A 25,094-nucleotide genomic window follows, 5' to 3' on the forward strand; every position below is an offset into this window, starting at 1 on the left:
GCCCGAGAGTTGAATGTTCTTAGGTGGAGAGCAAACTAGCCAAGACTGAATCAACAGTGCATCTTTTCTGGCCGCAGTCACGTTGCGGAGACATTTTAAAGCGATTTAATCAAAAATCAATTTCACACGGACAAAATTCAGCATCACTTAATTGCCTCACTGTTTTTACTCTTTTTCCTGTAATTGTTTTATATTTGTGTCTTGGAAATGTTGATATAAATGTTTACAGTAATCCTGACTTTACAAGCACGTTAGCATAGCTTAGTGACTCTGTATGGCATGTTTTTGGCGAACGTACTGAACCAATTTGGCTCATGTTGTCATCATAAACCAAGAGTCCTCTGCCATAGGTTCATCTTAAGGACAAAATTCTAAAGTCATTCTAAGGTGACATTCTAATTTCATGCCAGTCCAAGGTTTGCAACATTATGTACATCCTTGTCGAACAGATTTACGACAAGCCTTTCCATAAAAACGCCGACGGCACAGTGACGAAATGACAAAAGCCATTTTCCGTGGCTGTTATGATTGATGGCCGGTGTGCACACGGTGGGACAGATGTTCACTCGGTTCTGCGCGTTTTCAAAAGGCGGCGCAGTGCGTTGCTTCTTTCTGAAACGAAACGATTCCAAAATATTTGCAAAGATAACGCAAAGGGGATGATGGAAAGAAAGTGATCTGCAAAATTCACCATTGGCAAGAACATTTTGTGAATTACAGTGTATATATATATATATATATATATATATATATATATATATATATATATATATATATATATATATATATATTAGTTGTTTTTTTAACCGACCTAGCTTTATTCATGTTCATTTTAAATGGTTTTATTTGGACCCCTCTCCCATAAAAAAAAGTGTCAAAACCACGACTAGCACAACACCACCTTCCCTGCAGCCAGCCCCTCTTTCTATTTCCTCTTGCTGAAATGCCACATTAACATAAGGGGCCATGCTAGGCTATCGGTGGAGACGTGTAGCATTTGACAACCTCTAATTTCAATGCAGGGAGTCCTTTCTGAAGCGCCACACTCGCCGAAAAATTACCCCACACCTCGCCCGAGTGACAAAATCATTTGTCTAGCTGTCCGGCATGGCAGAAAAGGCTGATTGCGCGAGAGAGGTAAGGGAGGGGAGGGCCGAAAATCGCTATCTTGGGAGAAGAAGAAGTGACAAACGAGAGACAAAGGGAATATTAACAGACAAGGGCAGGCCAGCCAATATTCTTAAAATGTTGTCACGTTTCTGTGATACCTCAATTCTCCAATGCCTTCAAGAATTTACCTGTACAATATGCATGATGGTATTTGAAAGTGTTGTCCAGATACTTTTGTCCAGCGCCCTTGTCTTAATAGTTAATTGTCAGTAACAATTAGCAGCGGTACTAGTTATATCTCCGTAGATTTGATTGCGACCGGCGTTGTGCATTCAAGTTCATCTTTGCATACGTTCAAGTGTGCTTGCTTCGAGCTATTCATTTCCACGGCCACTTGAGGGTTCCTGTCAAGCTAAACATCAAACAAAGAGAATCACACAACATGTATGGAAACCAAATCTCATCACCTAGCCTTTTGAGAGCCTGCTAGCTTAAAGTGGAAGTCAAAATGTTTTCTTTACATGAATATGTTTCATTAGACCCCTCTAGTCTAAACAAGGGATTCAGATTAACACTGTGTTTGTGGAATATTAATTAAGATGAAAAAATATCTACAGTCAATGTAGTTTGTGCGGTCGGGATGAAACTTTTGAAGCGAAAATTTGAACTTTCCAATGACTGTCCCTCACCGACAGCCAATCGGCATCCACAATGTACTTAACTACGTCACGCGCAGCAGCTGCACAAGCACAAACAGTTACACATCCATTTTGTGTACTATATTTAGGTGCGGGTGTTTTTTTATGACACCCCCTAGTGGCCAAGGTGCAGACATCAGAAGGTGCAACACAATACAGTGGTACCTCGACTTACGAAATTATTAATCGGTTCTGGAATAAATTTATGAATTACAAAAATGTTTAAGCAGAGACACATTTTCCATGTAATTGCCCTAATCCGTTCCAAGCCGTCCCAAAATTCAGACAGAAACATTTTCTACAATTCATTACAATTTGCTTGTGTTTTCCTGGAACAGATTACTGGGAAACGTGATTTGACTGTCAAGCGAGGTCACATAACAAATTAAAAATTAAATTGCGAGTGACGGTGGAACCAATGTACAACAATGTAAAAAACGATTAGGCCCTCAATCATTAATTAACATGAAGAATGTTTTATTTTTTTACTCTTAGTCTTGTAAATATGGCATTTATAATGAACAGGTGTGGACTCCGTAATTAAAGGTTTCAAATCGAATAAATCCCAAAGCGAAATAATGAGGAATGCTAACAAACCTGAAGAGCAACGGCTAGCGTTCCGACTTCGGAAGTTCAACTGTATCACCATGTTACCGAGCAACGTGCCGCCATCGTGTCTTCTGCAAGGTGACTCGGCAAACCCATTCAAATACGCACGCGCATACCGCTTTCCTGTCACGAGCCTGTCTGTTTAGCTCAAAGGGGGGAGGCAAAATGCATACAAAGTCATTCTAATCGTCCACTTTTCCTTAGACAAAAGCAGAGGGAGACTGAAAATCGCCCTTGAGAGTGGTTAGAGGGTCGCGAGGAAGAAGAAAAGAACCGCTGAGCAAGCAGACTGCCGCCGTATTCACACTTCTGTCCTGCCCTGCAGACACTCCTCAATGTCCTCATTTTAGTCTTATCATTTTTTTTTGTTTCTCTCAATTACTGCCCTATTGCCTCCAATCTGCAGGGACAAAAGGGACATGCCGGCGTGTGGACTCGATCTTCAACTGCAATAGAAACCAATTTCTCTTGGAATATTCTCAAAAGCGCATCATTAACCGCTTTGTACGCTTGCCGTAAAGTGATTTTTGGCAGTTAACCATTGCGAGTTGAAAGATTTTGTGTTTATTCTGCCAGAAATGTGATTGTAAATGAGCCTACAAGGAAGAGGAGAGGAGGGAGGGGGTGCTCAGAGATTGAAATTAGGATGGAGAAAATGATGAGGGGAGGGAGAAAATGGGTCAGGGATACTTTTTAAATGCACCGGTCCGTGAGATCAAATGAAAGTAAACACTGCGTCGAGATAAACTTGGCGGGTAAGGCGGAGGGGAGCTCAAAGAGGGCTGACAAAAGGTAAACCAATTAAATTTAATCAGTTACACTTGAATAAACGTGACTTCCGATTGAGAGCACTGCATTCATGAAGGCGAAATAAAATCCAAGCGACGCGCGTTTATCCATACGGCTGCAATATGGAGAATTTGTTTTTCTTAACCTACAAGCCAAACTATTTTTTTTTTTTAAATATCTACTCAGAGGCCAGAACTAGCAAGACAACCGAAGAGAGAGCGCAGTATAGCAGAGCCACACTGACGAGCCAACAAATTAAATGTGGTGTGGATTTGCGGTTAACGGAAAGGTAATTTTTTTCGGTTGTAAAGCAGAGACACACTTGTACTTACTATTTTTATTTTATTGTTTCATATATTCACTGTGCATGTGTCAACTTGCCAGTGTCGAAACGTAAATCAACAGAGCTTCGATTTTACAAGACGAAACACCCATCCCGAAAGGAAATCCAACATTGCCATTGTTCATGCTTTAAAAAGGGTAGAGACACATTTAGTTTTTAAAAATATATATTAAAAAAAAAACATCAACAACTGGCCAATCACAGACAACGAAGAACAAGCCTTTTCACTTAGAAGTCACACACTTTTTACCAGCAAGTGCGGCTATGAGAGGATTGGGATGTTTAATGCATTGCTGCGCTGTTATTCATGACGTGGCGACGACTTTATCCCAGACAACACTCCACTTGAACAGTTTAGGGGGTTTGACGGGCCGGGCGTGTGGAAGACGGGAAGTTTCTTTATTTAATGCAAAGAGCAGAAGGGGCTCGTGTGCGCACTGGTGGAGGTGACTGAGCCATGAAAACGTAGGCATTTCTACGGCTTATCATCCATTCACAGCTGCCTCTCTCTCTCCCATCCAGCAACTCTTTCGGAGTCCTCCCCCCCTTGTGCTTGTGTCTTATTTTTACTCGCTAATCTTTGATTTAACAGTAGACCAGACGCAAGCCTTTGATGTGCACGCACAAACTATTCCAAGGCCCTTAATGAGTGTGATGTACTATCAGCGTAGTTAAGAACAGCATATGTATCGCGGCTCTTACAAAGAAAATCCCACGTTAGGTTGTTAAGTTCACGTCTCTGGAGTCGGCCTCGGGAAAAGTTTGCGTTGGCGAACTTGGATGGCAACGTACTGTGCTAAAAGTCTGTAATTCATGGAATAGCAGATATAAATACAATACAGCTTTATTTATATCAAGATTTCACAACCACTGCAGATGTAACAAAGCACTTTATAGAACATTTAAAATACTACGACCAAGTGGTCAGAATATTGATCCACATATAAGGTGCATCGGATTGTAAGGTGCACTGTCGGCTTATAGTGCGGAAAATACGGTAGTTACTCCTGGCAGCATGACACCAGCTATGTGAAGTAGAACTACTCCCATGTGAATTCCTCTGGGAAACGGTGTGCTCGGTGATAATTAAAAGTAGTATTTTAAAAACATAATTACTGTGACAATTAAATTGAGCTTAAACAAGTCGGAAATCAACCAATATATATCGAGATCATGATTTGGGCTGCCAGGATTCCGTTAACTTGACTGTTAGCAATGTTTACATTCAAAATGATGGCTCTGCGGCATATCTAATCAAACATTTTCTCAACAAGGTGTCGGTCAAACACAAGTGGCCCGACGCATGATTTATGCTTCAATAAGATGCCTAAGTAGCAAGCGAGCGCCCTGCTGGAGGAGGGGCCTCAAGTTACTCAATGGACTGATGAGACAGAGTTATTTCGAGAGAAGAAAGTACCGGTAGAGCAAAAAAAGGGGAGTTGAGGAGCATCAGGGTGAGTGCTACTTCCTCAAAAGGGATCAACATCTGTTGTCTGGCCTTGTTTCAGATTTAGGGCAAATGACATTAAACAAGAGAGCATATTCATCCAACAGTTATTAGGAAACGTGAAACTGACTGGGTACATTTGATTTCTTTCCATTTATTTTAAAAGTCTTGCACTGCGAACTGTTTACATGTTGTTTGTTGAAAAATAGTGCAATACATATTAGGAAAATCATAAAATAATTGTTTTGGTTCGTGTTGACATGAAAGCGCCTCCAAACAGCCGATATGGCTTCCCTCAACCTGCCGGGAAGGTACATGCCAGGCTGGTAAAGTGGTATCGATGTTGTAGTATCGGAACATCCTAAAGGAGCAGAGTATAGGTAGACAAGATTTTCACCGATTAAAAAATAATAATAATCATGGTCTTGACATCTGTGCATCCCTAATTAGCGGCAGTTGTAAAAACCCAAAAGTCAAACAAAACTGACGTTAATGAGAACAGATCCTATCAGACCGTAGGAGGTTCCGCAGTACTTATTTCAGACAACGTGTGGAATTATGGCACGCGTAGTTGCTTTGCTAAACTGATTCATCCGCAGAGTTCATGAATCCAGACGTGATGCGGATCGAAGTGGTATTCCCATTCCAGATGGAAAGATCTAAAGGGCTCTAGACAGAAATGACACATTTTGTACATTTTGTTGGCACACACAGGGAGAGATTTATGATGCGTGTATATGCGAGCTCGTGTCAGGGATTCTCCAAAGGCGTGCTGGGTGAAATGCTCCTGCGTCAGGTCTTTAAGTACATAGGCCGCTAAATAAAAAGACTCGGCGTAACAAGGTTTCCCGATGCGCTCCTCTGGGAGCGAAGTGCAGAAAGTAATAACGTGGGTGGCTAGACAGCCAACAAGACAAAGAGGAAGTGCTCTCATCTGGCCTCCCCCGGTAATAAATGGACGCTTTGGAAGAATAATGCCAATAACAATCAGAGGTGGCTTCATGTTTGTCCAACTCCATGATGCAGATTTGCATTGAGTGTATACAAAGCCGATGTGTGCATGCATATTGCAGCCAACTAGCCCCCGAAAGTGGGATGCTACGCTCTGTGATCATCAATAATGAGGCTGAAGCAGACCGAGAGAACACACACACACACAAACAAAACTCTACTTTGGTTCAGCCACAGTTCAAGCAATGCACTGGAATGTGCGCCCTGGTACCAACTTAACTAAGTGTAATATATATAAAAGCAAACACCCAGCTTAACATTAAAACACCCACATATCTCAGCTAATGAGCCGATGTGTTTGAAGGCAGGAATCCCCCGGGACCTTAGCCAATGAATAAAAAAAAAAAGAAAGTGCCTACGAGAAATATCTGTTAAACAAATATCGCTGGAAACTGGCAGGAAATAAAAGACTCACACCTCGTTTCTTACTCGCTTCGCTCCATTGTGAGTCTGGTGACACAGAAACTGCTGGAAAACAGATTAAGGAGAGCCATCTGATTTCTATTATAGTCTCTTTTCTCACAGAGATCCTGCAAAATTGCCACATAGAGGCCTTTGATGTTTTTTTTAATCACATTTAAATGGCATCCTGCAATCACCTATTTCTGCGTGTGACGTACAAAAGTCCAAATGGAAATCAAAAATATTTCAACACAGCAGGGCACAAGAACGAATCGACTAACTGCACATCCTGAACGCAGAATTCCATTTCAGCCAGGCTTCGTGACACCTCTGATACTACTTTCAAAGGTAAGAAATTGGCTGGTCAACTTCACACAATCCTTTCCGTGTATAATAAACAGAACAACCTTTCATGGATTGCGACAAGGTATTTATGACTCAGCCCAATGGTGAAGGTCTTTAAAAAAAAAAAAAAGTACATGGCTGTCAAATTAGTCTTGCGATAATCTGCGTTTTATGCCCACCGGGGGGCAAAAAATGCAATGTTGCGATTAGCGTAGTAAATGTTGCTGTTCCAACGCGGCAAATCTGGGACACATCACTCTCGACGCACGACTAATGGATTTCCATGCAATTTAAGGATTAAACGTTCTCCCCTGGCCATTGTGGGTTTTCTCCGGGTACTCCGGTTTCCTCCCACATTCCAAAAAACATGCATGGCAGGCCGATTGAACACTCAAAATTTTCCCGAGGTGCGAGTGTGAGCGCGGATGGTTGTTCGTCCGTGTATGCCTTGCGATTGGCTGGCAACCGGTTCAGGGTGTCCCCGGCCTACTGCCCGAACACAGATGGGAGACGCGACCCTTGTCGATAAGCGGATCGGAAAAGAGAGTGATTAACGTAAAAGGGATTTTTCGTACTTTGATTGGTCGTACCCGAAGAGACGACGTCATCGTTTGCTAACCACACCCCTTTTTTGCCCTCGGGCGACAGCAAGAGTTTTCAACTGCCGCATGAATCGCTCATTCGGCACACCAACGCTGACCACGACGTCGGGGTTGTCGGTGAAAAGTGTGGTTACGTTTTTTACAAGGTTGTATGGTGACAATGCACACTGCCACAAGTGCAATCAATGATTCAAATGTCAGGGGCAAAACACAAGCGAGCTGAGCAAACAGAAAAAAATGAATTGCATTTCACATCACAGAAGTGCCTTCAAGATATCGCCTGAAAATCAGTCTGTTGAAAGACTACCCCGATTGCGTGTACAAATATGAACGTTGTTTATTTTATTTTTTTTGTTACACGCTTTTTTTCCCGAGCTGCAACTGTCTAACAATTTTAGAATCCAGTATTCTATCGATTGCCCCCATCGATTAATCAAAAGCATCTTTGTTTGCTCGGATTTCCAACAACAAACCATATCAACAAAGCTCGGCTGGAATCGTCATCCATCAACGTCTAGTGAAATAGAACAAAGTGGATCGGATGGCGTTGCAAACATCCAAGACGTGAGGCATCGACTGGCCCGCAGAGAGCACGTCTTCCAAACGCGCCGTAGTATGTGGGTGTGATGGCCTGGCCCAGAAGAGCAATCTGCAAAGTCATTAATCATAGGCCGTCGTCGTCAAATGCACAATTTCTGTGGGTGTTGGCGCCAATGCATGAGGGATGAGGAGGTTAAAAAAAAAAAAAGGCACTCGGAATATCTTTGTGGCGACGGTGACGACGTGCTCCGGCAGTGTGCCACGGGCATTGCCGGTGTTGCTGATTAAACAAAGCACACAAGCCAGACAAGGAGAAGCACTGGAGGAAAAGGCAACGATGATGAAAGCCAAACAAGACGTGGTGAAATGCGACGCGGATAGAGCTCGACAAAAAGGACATTTAAGAGAAGCCGAAACTGAAACGGATGTGTGTGGCACTCCAAAAAAAAAAAAAAAGCCACAAAATTGGCCCTTATTGGAAAGAAGCACAACATTCCTAAAAATAACAACATTTTCATTCCCCACTCGCGTCGTGTTCTCAGCAGACCGCCCCTCTACCCCTCCCCACACTGAAATTAGCACGCGTGGCATTTGATGATGCGCAACCTCTCTTTGGGGGTTAAGTTCCTGGCAATGGAGGCGGCTCAATGAGCCGTCGACGTAGCACGTTTCGTGCACTCGGTGGGAACTCCCAGAGAGTGAGGTGAAACAGCCACGGAAAGCCATCTCCACACTGAACTCTGACGTCTTAATCGTTGCCCGAAAAAAAAGGCAAGAGGGCCCAAGGTGATGGGTTTATTGTTGTTGTTTTTTTTTTAGCCGCTCAGAAACTAGCTTCCGACGGTTCTTTTACCGTTACACCTCCTCGAGTAGTGGCTTGGGTTAAAAAAAAAACAAAAAAAAACCTTTTTGTTAACGCCCCTCCCCAAAAAAGTTATGCACTGCACATAACGTGCCAACTTATTATTCCAATTGGAAAATAGAGACTTGATTTTTTTTTACGTTTCCTCAAATCTCCTATGCCTCATTCGTAATTAGTAAACGTGAACAAAACCAACTCGGTTTTGGGCTGATGTGTTCTGCAAACACGGCACATATCACCTTGGCGCACCTTTTATCAGTCGCCAGGAACACGCAGCTCAGCTCAAAGAGGAACGCACAAGATATGCACACTCAAACCTCCTGGGTAAAAAAAAAAGTGCATACAGGTAATTTGTTTCTGTGCGTCTGGGGAACTAACTGCATGTAGCCTCAGACTTGTAAGCAGGCGTCATTTATCCCCCCTCCCCGACACACATGAGAAAGAAAAAAAATCGATGTCTTTGGAGTGTCACTACTACGCAGAACGTGCTAACTTTACCCGCCAGTTGAATCGGGAAGACAAAAAAAAAAAAAAAAACGAGGCTAAAGTTGAGACGAGCAACTCACTTGTTCTTATTTGAACCCACGACTACTGTCAGTGCTCTTGTTGATGTACACACAAAGCGCAAGCGACTAGAAACAAGCCTGCAGTCTTGGGCGTTCCCTTGTAATCCCCCCCAACCACCCCCCCCACCTCAAACACACATTGGCCACGTCAAATAAAGCACAGGATGCACGCCGTAAGCGGCGCCCGTGCCATGTGACAATGTGTGATAAAGAGATGGAAGAATAACAGGATGACGACTCAGGAAGCGCGCCGACGAGACTGGAAGAGCAAGTCGTGGTCACGTCTTCTGTCGGCGACTCGAAAGCACCACGCAATGTTTTCTGACCTGTGGCACAAACATCGACAGCTTTCTCCCTTCCCCATCCACAAAGATGGCGACTTCCTTTCATGAGGCACCGGAACCCAAGGGGGGTGCGCGGGGGTCACCTCCAAGCCCGCGGGGCCAAATAAAGCCCACGAGAATATTTAGTCTGGCGCGGCACGCAGTTCGAAGGCCAAGCTACGAAATGCATTCCCTGTTGCGACAACGCCTACGGTTCATTGGGGCCCCTTTTGGTCAAACAACAATAGCCGGAAGGGTTCAGCGGTCAAAAGTGGGGGGAGGGGGGAGAACAAGAGACGTGGGAAGGAAGGAAAAGCTCAGCATGTGGATGCAGGTGGTGAAGATAATCACTTTGCTTCCCGTCCGCACCTCAACAACAACTGAGACCGGCGTCTTTAAAGTTCAAGCGGGAGAATCTTTTCACACTTGCCACCGCGGCCTAAATTTTCAAAAGCCGTAGTCGATACTGTGCAACATCTCGGTGGCTGAAATGGATTGCAAAGCGGGGGAGAAGTCACGTTTAGGAGTTTTTACTGCATGCGCTCTCATTAAGGATTTGTCGCCATCTGCCAGACTATTACTTATACTCTGACAGTACTTCTACTCATTCATTCATTCATCTTCCGTGCCGCTTGATCCTCACTAGGGTCGCGGTGGGTGCTGGAGCCCATCCCAGCCGTCTTCGGGCAGTAGGCGGGGGACACCCTGAATCGGTTACCAGCCAATCGCAGGGCACACAGAAACGAACAACCATTCGCACTCACACTCACACCTAGGGACAATTTTAGAGTGTTCAATCAGCCTGCCATGCATATTTTTGGAATGTGGGAGGAAACCGGAGCACCCGGAGAAAACCCACGCAGGCCCGGGGAGAACATGCAAACTCCACACAGGGAGGCCGGGAGCTGGAATCGAACCCAGTGCCTCTGCACTGTGAAGCCAACGTGCTAACCACTGGATACCGGGCCGCCCTAGTACTTATACTGTCAGAGTATTTTTTTTTCTTTTTAGTATGCACAATATCAGAGTCCACACCGATACAGGAATCCCAAGCTACCATACACATTCCATACCGACGTCAAAACAAAAAATTCAGATAACATCGGAGACCAACTACCCGCCCCCCCATTGTCCGTCCGATTCCAATCGAATCCCATCCTCCTTTTGCGACAAATAAGCGGCGGCAATCAGACAGCGGCTGCGGACATTTAATTGCAACGCTTCGACAAATAACATCGGCAGCCTGCCAAAAAGTGCGGCACCGAGAATGTGAGCGAACAGGAACGGGCGCATTGCCTTCAACCCCCCCCCCCCCCACCACCACCACCACCACCACCCTTTCTCATTACGAGGGAATGAGGTCACTCCATTACTCCACCAACGCTTTGATGCAAGGAAACGGGAGACAAAAAAGCGAGCAGGGGCTGCCTGCACCTTTTACTTGTCGTTTCTTTTAAGTCTTGCGTTGTGCGACTGATAGCAAATAGCTCGAGAGTGAGGGGAGACATTTGCTCCTAAATCTCGAGGTAGCGCGTCAACTGCCATCTAAAGACGAGCGTACGAACGCTTCGTTGCTTACATCTTGTGGTGAGGTGACACAAACTTGTTGTTTGAGATGTACTAAATGATAACAGTTTGTGAAGGAAAGGGAATCGCCGAAAAAAATGGTTTTAATGCTTCTTCGCATCGTCTGACGGAGCGGAATATTTTTGGACTGGTGGATCAGTTTTGTCGAGTAGACCGGGTCAAAAGTTTATAATGTGAGGGCAAAAAAAAAAAAAAAAAAGACACGTTGAAGAAAAACACAAGAACCCCTTTTCAAGCGCAAGGTTTCACCGAGACGGCACACAAGATTGCAGACGGCGTGTTGTTCTCGAGCAACATTTAAGCCCCGCGAGTGATTGCGTCAAGAGCCTGCGCGCACTGCTAGCATCCCCGAGCGCAGGCGGGCCAGCGCTTGGGCTGATGCGAAGCGACAGGCCACGTTGAGGGCCTTTAACGTCACCACTGGTCCTCACATGGATGAGGAGAAGGTGCCTCGGGGTGGAATATCTCGCACACAAGCGGAGAAAGGGGGGGCCTGCCAAAAGAAAGCATATGGAAGGAAGAGGGCAAAATGAAACGCAGAGGAAGAGACAGACGAGAAGGGGGGGTCGGGAGTGGGGTGGGGGGGGGTCATTCCGGTCAACGTACAAATATTAAAACAAAGCCAGGAAAATGAGTCACTCTCTTGGGACGGTGATTGTCTGCTTCGGAAAACATGACAAGGGCGGAGCTTGCCGTGTGCCCAGTGGTAAAGTGCCCCCCTTCCCCTCCCCACCCGGCTGGCGCAATGCTTGTGGAGCAAAGTCAAAGACATTGGGAGCTGCGTGAACATGACGGAGTAAATACAATCTAGGAGCAGGTGATGGGCGAGTAAAGACGAATAAGAGGTGACAGCGAGACAAGTCCATCTCCGGAAAGACTTTAGCACCTTAAGGTGTCGACAGGTTCCAGGAACCTTGACAGCTTGCCCCAGCGCACACCTGTCCGGGCTGTAGCTCGGTGCCATTAGTGTTTAGTTGCATCCACATCTCATTCGGTGACAACTTTCGCCTCCTAGCAGTGGTACCTCGACTGTCCCAAAAATATGCCTTAAACGTCATCCGAATGTTGAACGGTCGCGCTGCCAGCGCACCTCGCAACATGGCTTCATCTGTAGCTTGTCCTAAAATGGAGCTCCAAGGAAATATTTACACCAGAAATTCTTGAGATGTAATCAAAAGGCAGTCTGTACTTAAAATACACCCGCCCCCAGTGAGAAAAAAAAAGGGGGGGGTGGGTGATGTCTTTCAACTGCCCTGTCCCATTAAGCTGAGTGCTACCAAGGTCGCCTCTCACAGGTCAGTCTTGGTACTACCGGGGTGATATGACGATAAAAAAAAAGTGTATCGCAGAGACCACAGAAACGTTTTCACATTGCCAATTCTCTCCTACGGTTTGGAATAAACAAATGACAGGCCAAGAAGCACTTGTACCGAAGAGAGGGAGACACACGTCTTTGATTTGGTTGCATTTTGGGATCAAGGCATCTGATGAGGAGCAGAAAACTGTTGCGTGCCACAAGAAGGTTTCCCATACCCTGACGCAGATACAAACTCCGTCTTTAACGTTAAGGGAAACAAAATACAAAAAGAAGGGATCAAATTGAGAGCTTAAAATGAAAGACAAAAAAATAAATGTCAAAAGAAAACGCAAAATCAAGCCAGTCATGCAGTAGGATTAGCAACTCCACGGAAATATTTACAACAGCCTGGATAAAATATAATCAAATGCAGGCCATACGTCACTCCACCAACAAATTTGAGAATTTCCTTCCCCTTTTGATTAAAATGAACCAAAATGAAAGAAAATCCTGAAGTGATCTCTGAATTGTGACTGTGATGATTGTATAACGTGTCTCAAGTCATTCACAAGACAAACGAAGCTCGCGACCAGCCAACAGTTCGCCCAACCTCTTTCATTTCATGAATTAAACCCACTCTTCCTTCTTCTTTGTGTTTTCCAGCAGTCCGGCTGCTACACAGCACCAAGGTCGCCTCTCACAGGTCAGTCTTCGTACTACAATTGGAGACACTGTACCGGTGTGCGGTGTCGGTCACCTCAAGATGAAGCTGCTGCGCCTGCGCGCGGCGCTCTTAGAAGACATGAAGCGGTGACGATTGTCGCATTAACTGTGATGCGTACAGTTCCGTGCCAGGCTCCGGTAAATAGATGTCGTTTGTGTGCCGGGGACCCACAGCAGCGGTCCAATATTACACAAAAAAGCCCATTGTGTCTCTGTCACTGGGAGAAGGAAGGAAGGCTGGGATGAGGGGGTGGCTTGTGGAGCTGAGCAAGGGGTCAATAACCTTCCCCGTAGCTAACAAGATGACCTCATTCACATCACATGGCAGGAATTCTGCCCCCCCCCCACCCCCGCCCCACACACAAACACACCCTCACCCGGCTGTTCTTTATAATACTGATGATCCTCCTTCGCCTGACACGCCTTCCTCCTTTCAGGGAGAACAACTCATCGAGTAGCTTGGGCTAACTCCATCTTTCATAAAGAGCACGAGAACGAGGCTTTGCTTTCAATATCACAAATGGCACTCAACGGGCACTTTGCTATTCCAATTAACGCCTCATTATACAAAACCCAGCTTTATTTTTTTTTCTCTCGGTAGTGCGATGCCACCTCCCCCCTGAAGGGGCAGCGCTCATGACGACAAACGGGAACACGCAACAGCAGAACAGATACAGGAAAACTGTCACGCTTGCAATTTTTCACCGACAATCTGAAAACGCAGCTTTTGAAAATGATAGTGTGGTGAACACGGTACAAACGGCAGCTATGGTATTGCCTTTCTTTGTGCAAAATGTGCACGAATGGAACCACTACTTCGACTGACCAAATGGCGCTCAGCGCTCACGTGAACATTTTGTCATCCTTAGGTCAAACTATTCATCGAAAAACACTTTTCATTCAGATGTAAATTTACTTTTGCGTGGTCACTTTTGAGACACGGTGACGTGGCAAAAGTGCGAGACAGGTAGAACTGATGCAAAAAACAACAGTCCGTGCTTCGCTGCGCGTGGACGGCATCACAGAGGCAAAGAAAACCCCCGTTGCCGCCGCTGAAAACACTGCTGACTAAGTACTGTCCCGGTCGGGATGGTGGATTAACAACCCGCACAACAAAGTGTGTGCGCACGCTTCCCTCCGGATACCCAGTGCAAGCGGTTTGTGCTGGTGCAGGCGTCAACGCTGCCACAAATCCAACAAGAAACGCTGCCTATGTCACAAATATTGTCCTGAAAGCATGACAGATGAATTTCATGGCATAAACAGTCATCATTTTACAGTTGAACCCCAGCGAGTCCCAGGGACTTGATGATCAGAAAAGTATGAGTCCCATGATGCATTTAGAAAGTCCCAAATTTCAAATTCCAAAATGGTATAAGATAATAACACAAACATCAACAATATACATTGATAATGGGTGTATTTCTTATAAACAAATGCTGCAAAATTTTAATTAATTCAGGCATACAAGATTTGCCGAGAAATATTTCTTGCTGTGGTTCAGTCTTTGAGTTTGCTCTGCTTCCAATGATGCAAGGCTTTCTCAAAGTCAACTTATTGTCACAAAAATGATCCAACTTTAGCTGCTTCCTCTGTGATATCCCCCGCAATAAACTTTCGCAAGACGACCAGATTGGCGCCAAATTGTGTAACGTTAAAACAAAGTTACACAATTTGGCGCCAATCTGGTCATGCGAGATTACTTAACGCGAGATCAAAACAACAATGGCGGAGATTGTCGAACTGCGACACTGCGGTACTGGAAAAAAAAGAAAAGATGTACCGGAGTTGTATTTTTGTTGTGACTGAGAAATTGTCTTACGACCCAAAAACGCACATTAATTGGAGTACGTGTCTAGGACGCGGGAAGCAGAGGTAACGAGATGACTGCATAAAGCATTTGTGTTCTAACAATGCGTGAACCTTTTTTTTGTCCTGTCATCCAGGAACATTTTCAAAGTCAAGTTCAAGTCAAGGCTTCAAAACTACTCCTTTGATGACCCTATTTATTTTTATCAGCAGAGCGGTATCCAAAATGAAGACGGGGCATCTCATCCAATCCTCTTTTTTAAATCAAAAGATACTCCAAGGGTACAGAAAAGGAAATAAAAGAGGGGGAAAAAAAGGGCACAACTCCGCCATACGACTGGGGCTCGTTCGCCTGCGCTGAACCAAACAATCCCGTCAATTCAAGGGCTTGCAAAAACTGCGGGCAGTCAGTCGTTCGCCCTCCGAGTTATTTCTAAGGTGGCAGTCGCACGCCACAAAGACTTTCAACACACGATGTCAATTTCATTCAAATCAACGCTGGGGGGAAATCTAAACGGACAATGGCGAAACGCAGCCATTGCAAGATTATCAAGCCGGTTAAATGGAGACAGCCTGCGGTAAAGTCACAAATAAATGAGACAGCTGGCATGACAAAGCTCGAGTTGGAGCGACGAGACTATTTGGAGATGTGACGCGGTGGCACAGATTTCAGACGACCGGTTACAGTGTACGCCGCTTCATCTCGGGATGACGGCGAATTACAGAGGAGTCAAACTGACGCACTTTCCGCAGGACCCCGCGGGGGTAAAAGGCAACTGCGGCCCAGCGAGCTCACGCCAGACCTCACAGAAAAACAACACAAGCGGCGGAGGACAGGTAAATTATTCATCTTTGATTTATCGGCCGACTGAAAGCGAGTGAGACGCCGCAGCAAAGGCTTCCGAACCGCAGGGAGGCCAAAGCGCTAAAGGCTCTGGACCGGGATGAAGTCAGATTAACATTGAAAGTATCTGCCAAATGACTCATTTAGACAACCATTACTTGGACTTTTAATTTGCGAGGAGTTGACACGCTGCGAAAGACCAGCGTACATTAAAACCCCAAAGTGAAACCGGCCACGGAAGAGAGAGCGCAGCTGTGCAAAAAAATCAAAATAAAAAAATAGGCAGGAGGCGAAGCAGAAATTCCTGAGCTGGTTGCCAAAACTTGTTTCCTAGTCCTCCACTGAAAGGACACGGTGAAAATTAATGCAGCCGGGGTGGGCGGGTAAAAACGAGACAGAGTGAGCATTCACTTCATTCCACCCCCCCCCCCCCCCGCCTTGCCTCATTTATGGGATAAAAAGGGATGGGAGTCAAAGTGCTGCCAAATCGCATGATTCATGTTTCACCAAATTGTTACACACTAGAGTCTCTTTGTAAATTTAAAAAAAAAAAAGAGCATGTGGGGATGGCGATGAAAAGAACGTGCCGGTGCCAATCACTCCCAAAGACGGTTTTAAACGTCATTTCAGACTTGGTCCAGAATTGGCTGGTACTGAATGAGTTAATTAGCCAAAAAACAAAATTTGGAGCGACGACGACCCTGCCTGGGTGGGAGAGGGCGTGGGCGCGGAACAGGCGGCGCTTGTCACGCGGCCGGCGCTCTCAAAGGAGTGAAAACAAACCACAGACCTCTCCAGAGTCTCAAATTGTGTCATTTCCTGTCGGCGATGAGACGCAAATAAAAACGGAAGAGCATTTTTTTTTCAAAGCATGCTGACATGACGTTCGCCAAGGGCAGAGGGCGGATCTGCGGCTTGTGGTGAAGGTGTTTTTACAAATCCTGTTCTTGTACTCATCGAGGTCTGAACACCGCTTTGACTTCAAATTTCCTTGAAATTCCTGCGCAGTTAGCCTTATTGTTATTGCCCTCAGAGCAGAACGGTGTTTAGACGACGACGACAGATCGTGCGGGATGCAGTCTGAATGACGCTCAGAGACGGGAGGCGACGGTTGATAAGGAGACCCCGCCACTCGTGGGATTGAAGCCCGCGATAAGCGCTCGGAGCCTGATGCGGGATGACTTTATCACACAGGGCCTGCTGGGGGTGCAATCGCCGATGCTCAGGGTGCGACGAGGGGCCGGGCGGAGGGTCAGGCACGACGGGCCCGGAGCTCAACCGGCTCAATTGTATTTAATTGAAAGATGTTTGTTGTTTTTTTTTCTCTTTCTACATACATTCTTGCTGCTGGAGGCTGTAAATTTCCCCAGTGTGGGACGAATAAAGGATATCTTATCTTATCTTGCTTTGCTTTTTGCCTGGTTTCCAAAAATGCAAAGAAAAGAACGGGCGCGTTACCCCACTCAACGGCCCACCTGAACCTGAAATAGTTTAGCAAAGCAACCAAGCCGGAAATTGAGCTGAAATTCCAAAGGATAACCGGAGACCACAATCCATAATAAGACCGCTGCTCTCCGCTTTCGAGCCGGCGTTTTCATATTATTGCATTTTTACTTTGGTGTTGTTTTGAGTACACGCCCCTGGACGGGGGCGACGACGATAAGCAAAAAAGGAAAATGGAAACCACGATAGAGGAACTGAAAAAGGAACTCAAAGCTCAAGTTTGCTCCAAGGTTTATTTTATTAGATTTTTTTTGTTTTACTAAAAACAATTCCGCTTGCATGCTCAAATGTTAGCCAATACATCACCTTTGCGGTATTTTAAAGTCTGCACTTTATAAACGTCAAGGTTTCGCCAGGAGGCCGTAGACCAACTAGATTTTCACATTTGAAGAAATCTCAGTAACGGTACAACACACACAGCCAGAACAAGACCGGCACAAAGCCTCCATATTCAACTTCAACAATAGCAGATCCGGCTCAGTAAACTGGCGAACAGAATGGCGCTCGTTAATTAAATCCCAGCTTATAAAGTGGCGCTTGGGGAAAGGATGCAAGGGGGAGGGGGTGGGGTGGTGGTGATGGGCGGATAAAACAGGTTTCAACTTGCGACGGTGGCAAACGGCCCCGATTGACTCGTTCTGTCAGCCTCTAGCGGTGCACTAAGCAGCGCGGTGCTCTATCCTAATAGATACGGCATTGATTGTGTGTCAGAGGTTAGAGAAGGTCTCTTCCTGCGCCGAATACACACAGTTAACCTCGAAAATGTGCCTACTCTATCAAGGGGGGGTGGGCGACTGGCAAACCCAAGGGATTGTTCGTTCCGTATGTCAAACTCTCAAGAAGCAAGTATTCCCGAAGGAATAGTCTCCGTCTAAAGGTGTCCTCCAACCGCGGATAAAGTCACAAAAAAAGACAAAAAAAAACAAGGAGTAGTGGCGACACAAAGGCGAATGAGTAGCGACACGCGTGGCATTGCGCCGCCGCGGCCCCCTGGAAAATCTATGAAACAAGTTTCAAACTCAGCACCCTGGGGAGGGTTTTGCGCTGATTAAGTCTTTGGAGGAAAAAGACAACACCCCCAAAAAACAAAATCCCTTCCGCCTTATGCTCTGCTAACTTACAGCATTCCGCTCTTCCCAACATCGCCGCCTGTTAAATGGGCGGTCTTCTCCTGCCAAGTGAAAATGGAGCAATTTGAAGCTGTGTGTTGGCTGGCATGCTGTAAAGATAAATAAAATAAAGAGTGGAAAAAAACACCATAGCAGGTGTCACCTCAGGGAGACGAACAACTGGAAATGCAGGGGGGATGAGGAGGGGTGGTTTCCAAAGGGGGATACGGGGCTGTCAATCTACCACAATGACCTTGAGGCACGTCATACATGTCAGCGACAAAATGGGTGCGCGTGGACGGGTGTCTGCTGGGGTGGGGTCTGCTTTCCTCCCTTTCATAGTCACGGCTGTGGAGGCACGCACGAAAAAAAAAAAATTGGGCAAGCGAGGTAGGGGAATTCACGCAGCTGTCGCTCGAGCATACATCAATATTTTTATGATTCGGCTGGAAGTGGTTAATTGGTTGGTGCTTGATATATATCAAAACAAAATGTTTCACCATTTCCCTTACATCAGAGCCTTGGCTTGCGAGCGAGGCCCCGAATGTCACACCAAGACGGCAAGGCCCACCACGACCGGGACAAGAAAAGCAAACAGCCCCAAACGTTTCGGCCTCCTCCTCGACACTGGGGTGAATTTCATCGCGTGCACTCGCAATTTCTGGCGCTGGGGTAATATTTGGCCCGGTGCTGTGGAAACCCCCTGTAAAACTCAACACAACTCAAGCGGGGTGGAAGTGAGACTTGGGAGTCGCAAATGTGGTGTCATTTATTTCTTGAACAAGGCTGAGGAATTTTTTTTTATGCATCCATCGTGTTCCACTCTGCAAAACTCATACCCAGTTTCAGGAAATAATACAAACAAACCTAAAATGTTAAATCAAAGTTGCATGCTTAGCCGCTTTACTCCCGGTAGACACCAAGAGAGTCAGAATGTAGACAACAGCGCACCGTGTACAGACAACTCTCTGTTGTTATATCCTCCAACAAGAAACAGTATTGATTATTCGTGATACATCAATAAAATGGTCAAAGTGGTGTATGCAGTTCCTGATTTGAGTCAAGGCATTCGGAGCCAAAATCTTCAGCGTCATACGAACGCCAGATGGTGAAATTGATCAAATCCAATCCAACAAGAGTTATTGTGAGTTTTCGCCACTTGCCTAAATATGATCGATTCGCCGTTTGATTATCGCTCATTGGTCACAAATTACACAGCATCTTCTATCCATTCTACATACTGCTTTTCCTGTTGTGTGTCACCGGTAGCTGCAGCCTGTCCCAGCTGACTTCGCAACCGGACTGATCGACTGTCGATAAAACCCGCAGCGAGTCAGACGGCCATTCATGCGGCCCGCACGGCGGGCGAGTGAGTACACCACTCCTCCACCAGTGACTAAAAAGCATGCAATCGTATCTTATACACTCTTCTCTGAACATTCAAGAAGCGCACTGATAACTCAGATTAATGTATAATGTATATGTATACTAATGTTTACTTTTTAGGTTTGAGAGTATTGTATAGAAAGCTTTTTAATTGGGAATGTCTTGTTCAAGAGGGTAGAGGCCAATTCAAAGTTTTCCTTGATGTTGGGTGCAAAGACACCCAACAAAGATCGGCCTTGTTTCATTGTGCAACAACGTACTCTGGCAGTTTTCCAGCACGTCCGCTTCTATAACTTTGTCTTATCATCCATCTTTCAAGGAGACGAGAAATCTGCGCGAACCGGTTTTGCTGCTGCATACTCTCGGGCGCCTACGCAACTCGGGCAACGGCAAAACTACGAAAATAAGGTGCGTTATTTCCGCACACGGTTGTGTAAAAACGCAAACACGCATTTTTAAAAAAAACACAGGAAGGCAGTTTTGTGTCCTTATATCGTGTGGAAATGGAAAGCGGTTTTCGTTCCGGCGCTGTGCTTCACTCACGCGGGGGCTGTGGCGCTCTCTAGTGTCCCCTGCTCGGTTACATAAAACCCGCGTCGCTCTGCCTCTCACACCGGCTTACGGTTGTTGATACTACCGACATCGAGGGGTCAATAATCCACTGTTATGTGCGAAAATATACCACAACTGGCCATGGTAGCAGGCAGGCATGTTTTAGTGCGAGATACTAAATATCGACGTTCGGGTATTTATTTATTTTATTTTTCTTTGACGACCGACGCGGCTAAATGGAGGAAATAAAAGCAGAAGTAAAACCTTGCTTGGTTTCATTTGAAGTCGTAGCTGGAGGACGAATGGGGGTGGAGAGACGACGGAGAAGTTATGGAGGCTTTCCAAGCCTCGACTGGCCATTGTTTGGGCAAGACGCACACAACATTCCTCCGCGGTTTGAGCTCGCCCGCTGGGCAACAACTCTCATAAGGTTCCAAACAACCCCCCAAAAAACAAAAATCATGCACTTTACGTCTCCGTGTGGTCGAATGTATATCTACTAGAGTTTTTAGCGCGTTTTATGATTTTAAAAAAACGAGCTAAGTTTGAGTCGAGTGTCGTGGCTAGCTTGAAAATGTGGCTAGTAACACCCCCCCCCCCCCCAGCTAAAACAACTGGAACATGTGGAACCGGGGCCCCGGCTCGATGAACACTACGAGCCCCCAAAGTGGACCAAAGTTCACATTAAAAGCACACTGGGGGTTGTTGAATCGCAAGGGTGGCGTGTTGTTTACAATAGTTTTGAACCAAGAGTGAGAGAAAGTTTTGCTCTAGTCACAAAGTCAACAGTACTAATCTCAGCCACTCAAATAACACCAGGCACTCGCCACACTTTACAACGTGTTGCAGTACTGGTATATTAAAATAAAACAACAACAATAAAGAAGCGGGAGTAGATGGTTTGTATGTACGTTTAAGCAGCCAAAACAGTGCGAACGCGGGACGTCGTTTCCCAGTCACCCCGGTAGCACCAGCACTACGCCGCCACTTACCTTCATCGAGAAGCCGCTCAAGGTGCGTGAAGATGCCGCAGAGATTGGGCAAACTGGTCATGAGCTTCTTCTCGTTCAACAATTGCATTAAATAGTCGGGACTCGGCCTCGGTCGCTCCTTCACTTCGACCTCTCCGACCATCATCTTTGCGGCGAGGAGAGCGGAACACGAAGCACCGCCGAGCACAGAATCCTTCTTTTCGGGAGTGGGTGAGGGGGTGAAAGGAAGAAAAGAGAGAAAGGGGGAAGAAAAAAAAACTTGCGGCTCCCGATCCCTCGCTTTTCCTCCGCTCCTCGTGTGAACAATACTCTGGAATGTCCCCCGTTTCCCGAATTGTTGCAGGCTCGCTGTGTTAGTGCTGTTTGAGCGGTGGCGGAGGACAAAAAAATAGACAGCGTTATTCCCTTCCGCTCGTGGAGATTGGTGTGCGCTCGGGGACGTTCGATTCCTCCACTGTAAGCGCGAGGGACTGTTCCGCCGGAACAGGTCCGTCCCTCCTCGCCGGCAATTGGCCCGTGTACTTTCATTGGGCTAATGGGACAACCAATGAGCGTCCGGAGCTCAGGTCGTTAGAGGCGGGGCTGACTCGTGGCGACAAATGATTGATAGGAACGAGGACCAATCGCGCGAGCGGGACAGGAATGCAGTCAACCTCCTGAAGGGTCAACAGAATATTATCCAGGGTTGGCCAAAACTTGGCCATGTTTTATTACATTTACACTTATTTATTACAGTAATTTTTATTTAACATTGTTGTAATACGGTAGAAATCTGAAAATATCATCCTTTTAACATTGCAAACTTTTCCACAAAGTCTGCAGCACACAGCACCACAGTATTTCCCATCTGCATCACTTTCAATAAACTCCTCCTAAATAAATTCTAAGCAAAGGTTAGGGTTCCAAGACAAGGTTCCAATGTGAGGGGTTGGGTTTGATGGTAAGAAAAGTAGACTGTCTTGAAAAAGGATGGGTGTTTCAAGTTGGGGTTTCAAACCAGATTTAGTGTTTGTTTTTAGGGTTTCAAATCAGGGTTTCAAGCTATGGTTACAGTTTTAGACGAGGCAATGTTAAGGTTTCAAAGATTATTTTGTTTTGTTTTTTTTTTTGCCAGGATTCAGGTAGTTGTAGTTAGGATTTCAAATCATGGTGTCAAGCGAGGATTGTTAAACAAGGTTTAGGATTTCAAATAAGGGCTGCAATACAGTGTTAGGATTTAGGTTTTTTTTCCCACGTGTTTGGGTTTCAAATTAGAGTTTCTAGCCTGCGTTGGGCTTTGTAGTTCGGGTTCAGGTTTCAAGTTAGATTATTCTAACCTTGGTTAGGGGTTTCTTGCCAGATTTCTAGTTTCAAGTTCAACTTCGAGCCTGAGTACCAGTTTGGAGTTCGAGTTTCAAATAATGGTGACATAGGTAGGTAGCTAGCTTTTAGTGTCAATCCACAATATGTGTGAAACATCGAGAATCATCTTCTCAAGTCGTATATGCTCTTTGTAGTTTGACGTGAAGAGAGATGAAAGGGAAATTTGATGTCTCCTTTTACCAGTTGATCATTGATGTCACGATAATAGCAATGGATGATGGCATTCATGTTTTGAACGTAAACCAGCAACCGGAGCATCCATTGGCGAGTAACACGCATGCTGAAAGAATAGTTCAATTCTCCACTTTCTGGTTTCAAAGTGCCGGGTTTTTGTGAAAGGTCAAAGAAGGGTTTTTCACAAAGACATGTTAAAAAAAAGGCAACCTAGCTACTGTTAATAATTCTCTGTGTTGTAAAACAATCAAGAAATTTTATGGTTTGTTATCCCATGCTTCTTATGTTATCTTATCACTTCAGTAGGCAACATGCCAGGGAAACTACAGTTAGCTCACCGTTATCTGTGCTATTTTTAACCGCTAGTTTGTCTTTGAAAAAAAAACACATCTAATAACTTGTATTTACGAAGCGTGGTCTCGGACCATCATTAGAAAATATCACAGGTGAAATGAAGCTTTAGCTCGCAGGCAGCGTAATATCCACAATCTACTGTGAATGGCTCCATGGATGACCTTTAAAAGGAGCTAATTTCAGTAAGACAAGAAAAAGGGTCTAAAGTGAGCTATATTTCTATAATTATTCATCTGGAAAAAAAACAACAACATACTTTGCCTCCTTTAGACTTTTCTTTGCACGGTCACTTGTTATGTCCTTTGAGTAGCCGATTCGGCGTGATAACGCTGACGATTTAGCACCACCACTGGCCCATTTGGCATTCTATTATAGACATAAAAATGAAATGAAATAAAACGGTTTCCACTGATTTGAATGACAATGTTACAGGTTACCATTGGGTCAGGTAAAATTACGAGTACAAAAAATGACATTAGCGTGCGCGGTCCACGTCCTAACATGACGTCTATTGTTAGCCAAGACTTGTACATCTTGTTATCCGTCTTGGGACCCATTGATCAACGCCGCCGTAATCAATAGAAACCTTTTCATCGTCCTGTCCTTGAGAGGACCTTTCTGCATATCTTCGGAAGATTAACATGCCTGATCAATGGGACAAAAATAAAACAACAACAACAATACAAGCTATGTTTAGTTTCTCACACTAGAAATGGTCAGGTGGTTTTCATATACACGATGAGCCATTAAAAGTAATCAGATTTATTCATTTTTTTACATAATTCAACTCTTAAACTACCTTCAGTGTACCTTTTGTTTACCTTGGGAAGACATTTCTTAAGTATTACGTGAACATTAACGTGGCTGATCAGTGGGACACATGCGAAGAAAAAAAACAAATAAAAAAACATGCAACCAGTCCCTCAACACTCCATATGGAAATGACCACATTGATAGTTTTGTTTTCAGCAGCTGTTGGCTACACACACAAAAAAAGGTGTGGGGAGGAAGGAAAGGGTCTGCTTAAATCCGAGCGTCCTTTTCCTGCTCTCGGGCCTTATTCAATTTGTCCGCTCGCCCACTCGCGTCTTTGTGCGAGTGAACCTCCTCGCCGCCTCCATGAGTGCTCCAACAGCTGCACTCTGACCCCTTTGGCTTCAGCTTGTCGCCATTGTGCTGACGAAAGCTATCTTCCAGCCTGTACAGGCAGCAAAATCCTCAAACAAATGGAGAGATTCCACCGTCGCCTTTGGATAGATTTGATCCGGATGAAACTGAACAGTCCGTAATGTTGTTACACGGTTGCCTTAACGACCATCCTCACCCTACAACGCTGCCCTTTAACTAGAGTCTACATTTGTTATGGCAGTAATTACCACTGAGCTTTATTTAAGCCTTTATGAACAAGCCCACCTTGAAAATGATCACAGGTTTTATAACAGGCTACAAAAATGGGATCAGAGGACAGATTGGTATGAAAGACAGTAAGACAGGTGGGTGGACGGGTGGGCAGACAGATAGACAGCTCGATAGATAGATGGAAAGAATATTGCAAGAACTATTCAGGTCTAAACCACTGACAACAAAAGTGAGTACACCCCGACCCAAGACCACCACTGCCTTGCTAAAGAAGCTGAAGATAAAGGTGACAATTGGCCATGCATGTCTTCAATATCACACTTTGAAGGGTGGGCAGGCGCACCAGAGACCAGCCTATTTCCATACAAGCAATTAAAAAGTACATTTTCCACACAA

The 25,094-nt window shown here is 45.3% G+C and overlaps 2 protein-coding genes across 7 annotated transcripts in view; one reads left to right on the forward strand and one right to left on the reverse strand.

The window, feature by feature from the left end:
• The window catches only part of qkia (QKI, KH domain containing, RNA binding a), a 67,596-nt gene extending 45,674 nt beyond the window's left edge, over positions 1 to 21,922 (reverse strand). For 4 of the 6 annotated variants that reach the window (XM_052085398.1, XM_052085397.1, XM_052085396.1 and 1 more), the window contains exon 1: positions 21,450 to 21,921. In XM_052085398.1, the coding sequence (XP_051941358.1) occupies positions 21,450 to 21,594 (145 nt within the window). In that variant the 5' untranslated portion in view covers positions 21,595 to 21,921. Of the gene's footprint in view, positions 1 to 21,449 lie in introns of all 6 variants that reach the window. The other 2 variants (XM_052085394.1, XM_052085393.1) reach the window with 1 other exon arrangement.
• dync1h1 (dynein, cytoplasmic 1, heavy chain 1) overlaps positions 1 to 25,094 on the forward strand; it is a 343,117-nt gene that overhangs the window by 13,669 nt on the left and 304,354 nt on the right. The gene's annotated exons all lie outside the window — the stretch shown is intronic.

Source organism: Hippocampus zosterae, chromosome 14, assembly GCF_025434085.1.
Source record: "Hippocampus zosterae strain Florida chromosome 14, ASM2543408v3, whole genome shotgun sequence".
Classification (NCBI taxonomy): domain Eukaryota; kingdom Metazoa; phylum Chordata; class Actinopteri; order Syngnathiformes; family Syngnathidae; genus Hippocampus; species Hippocampus zosterae.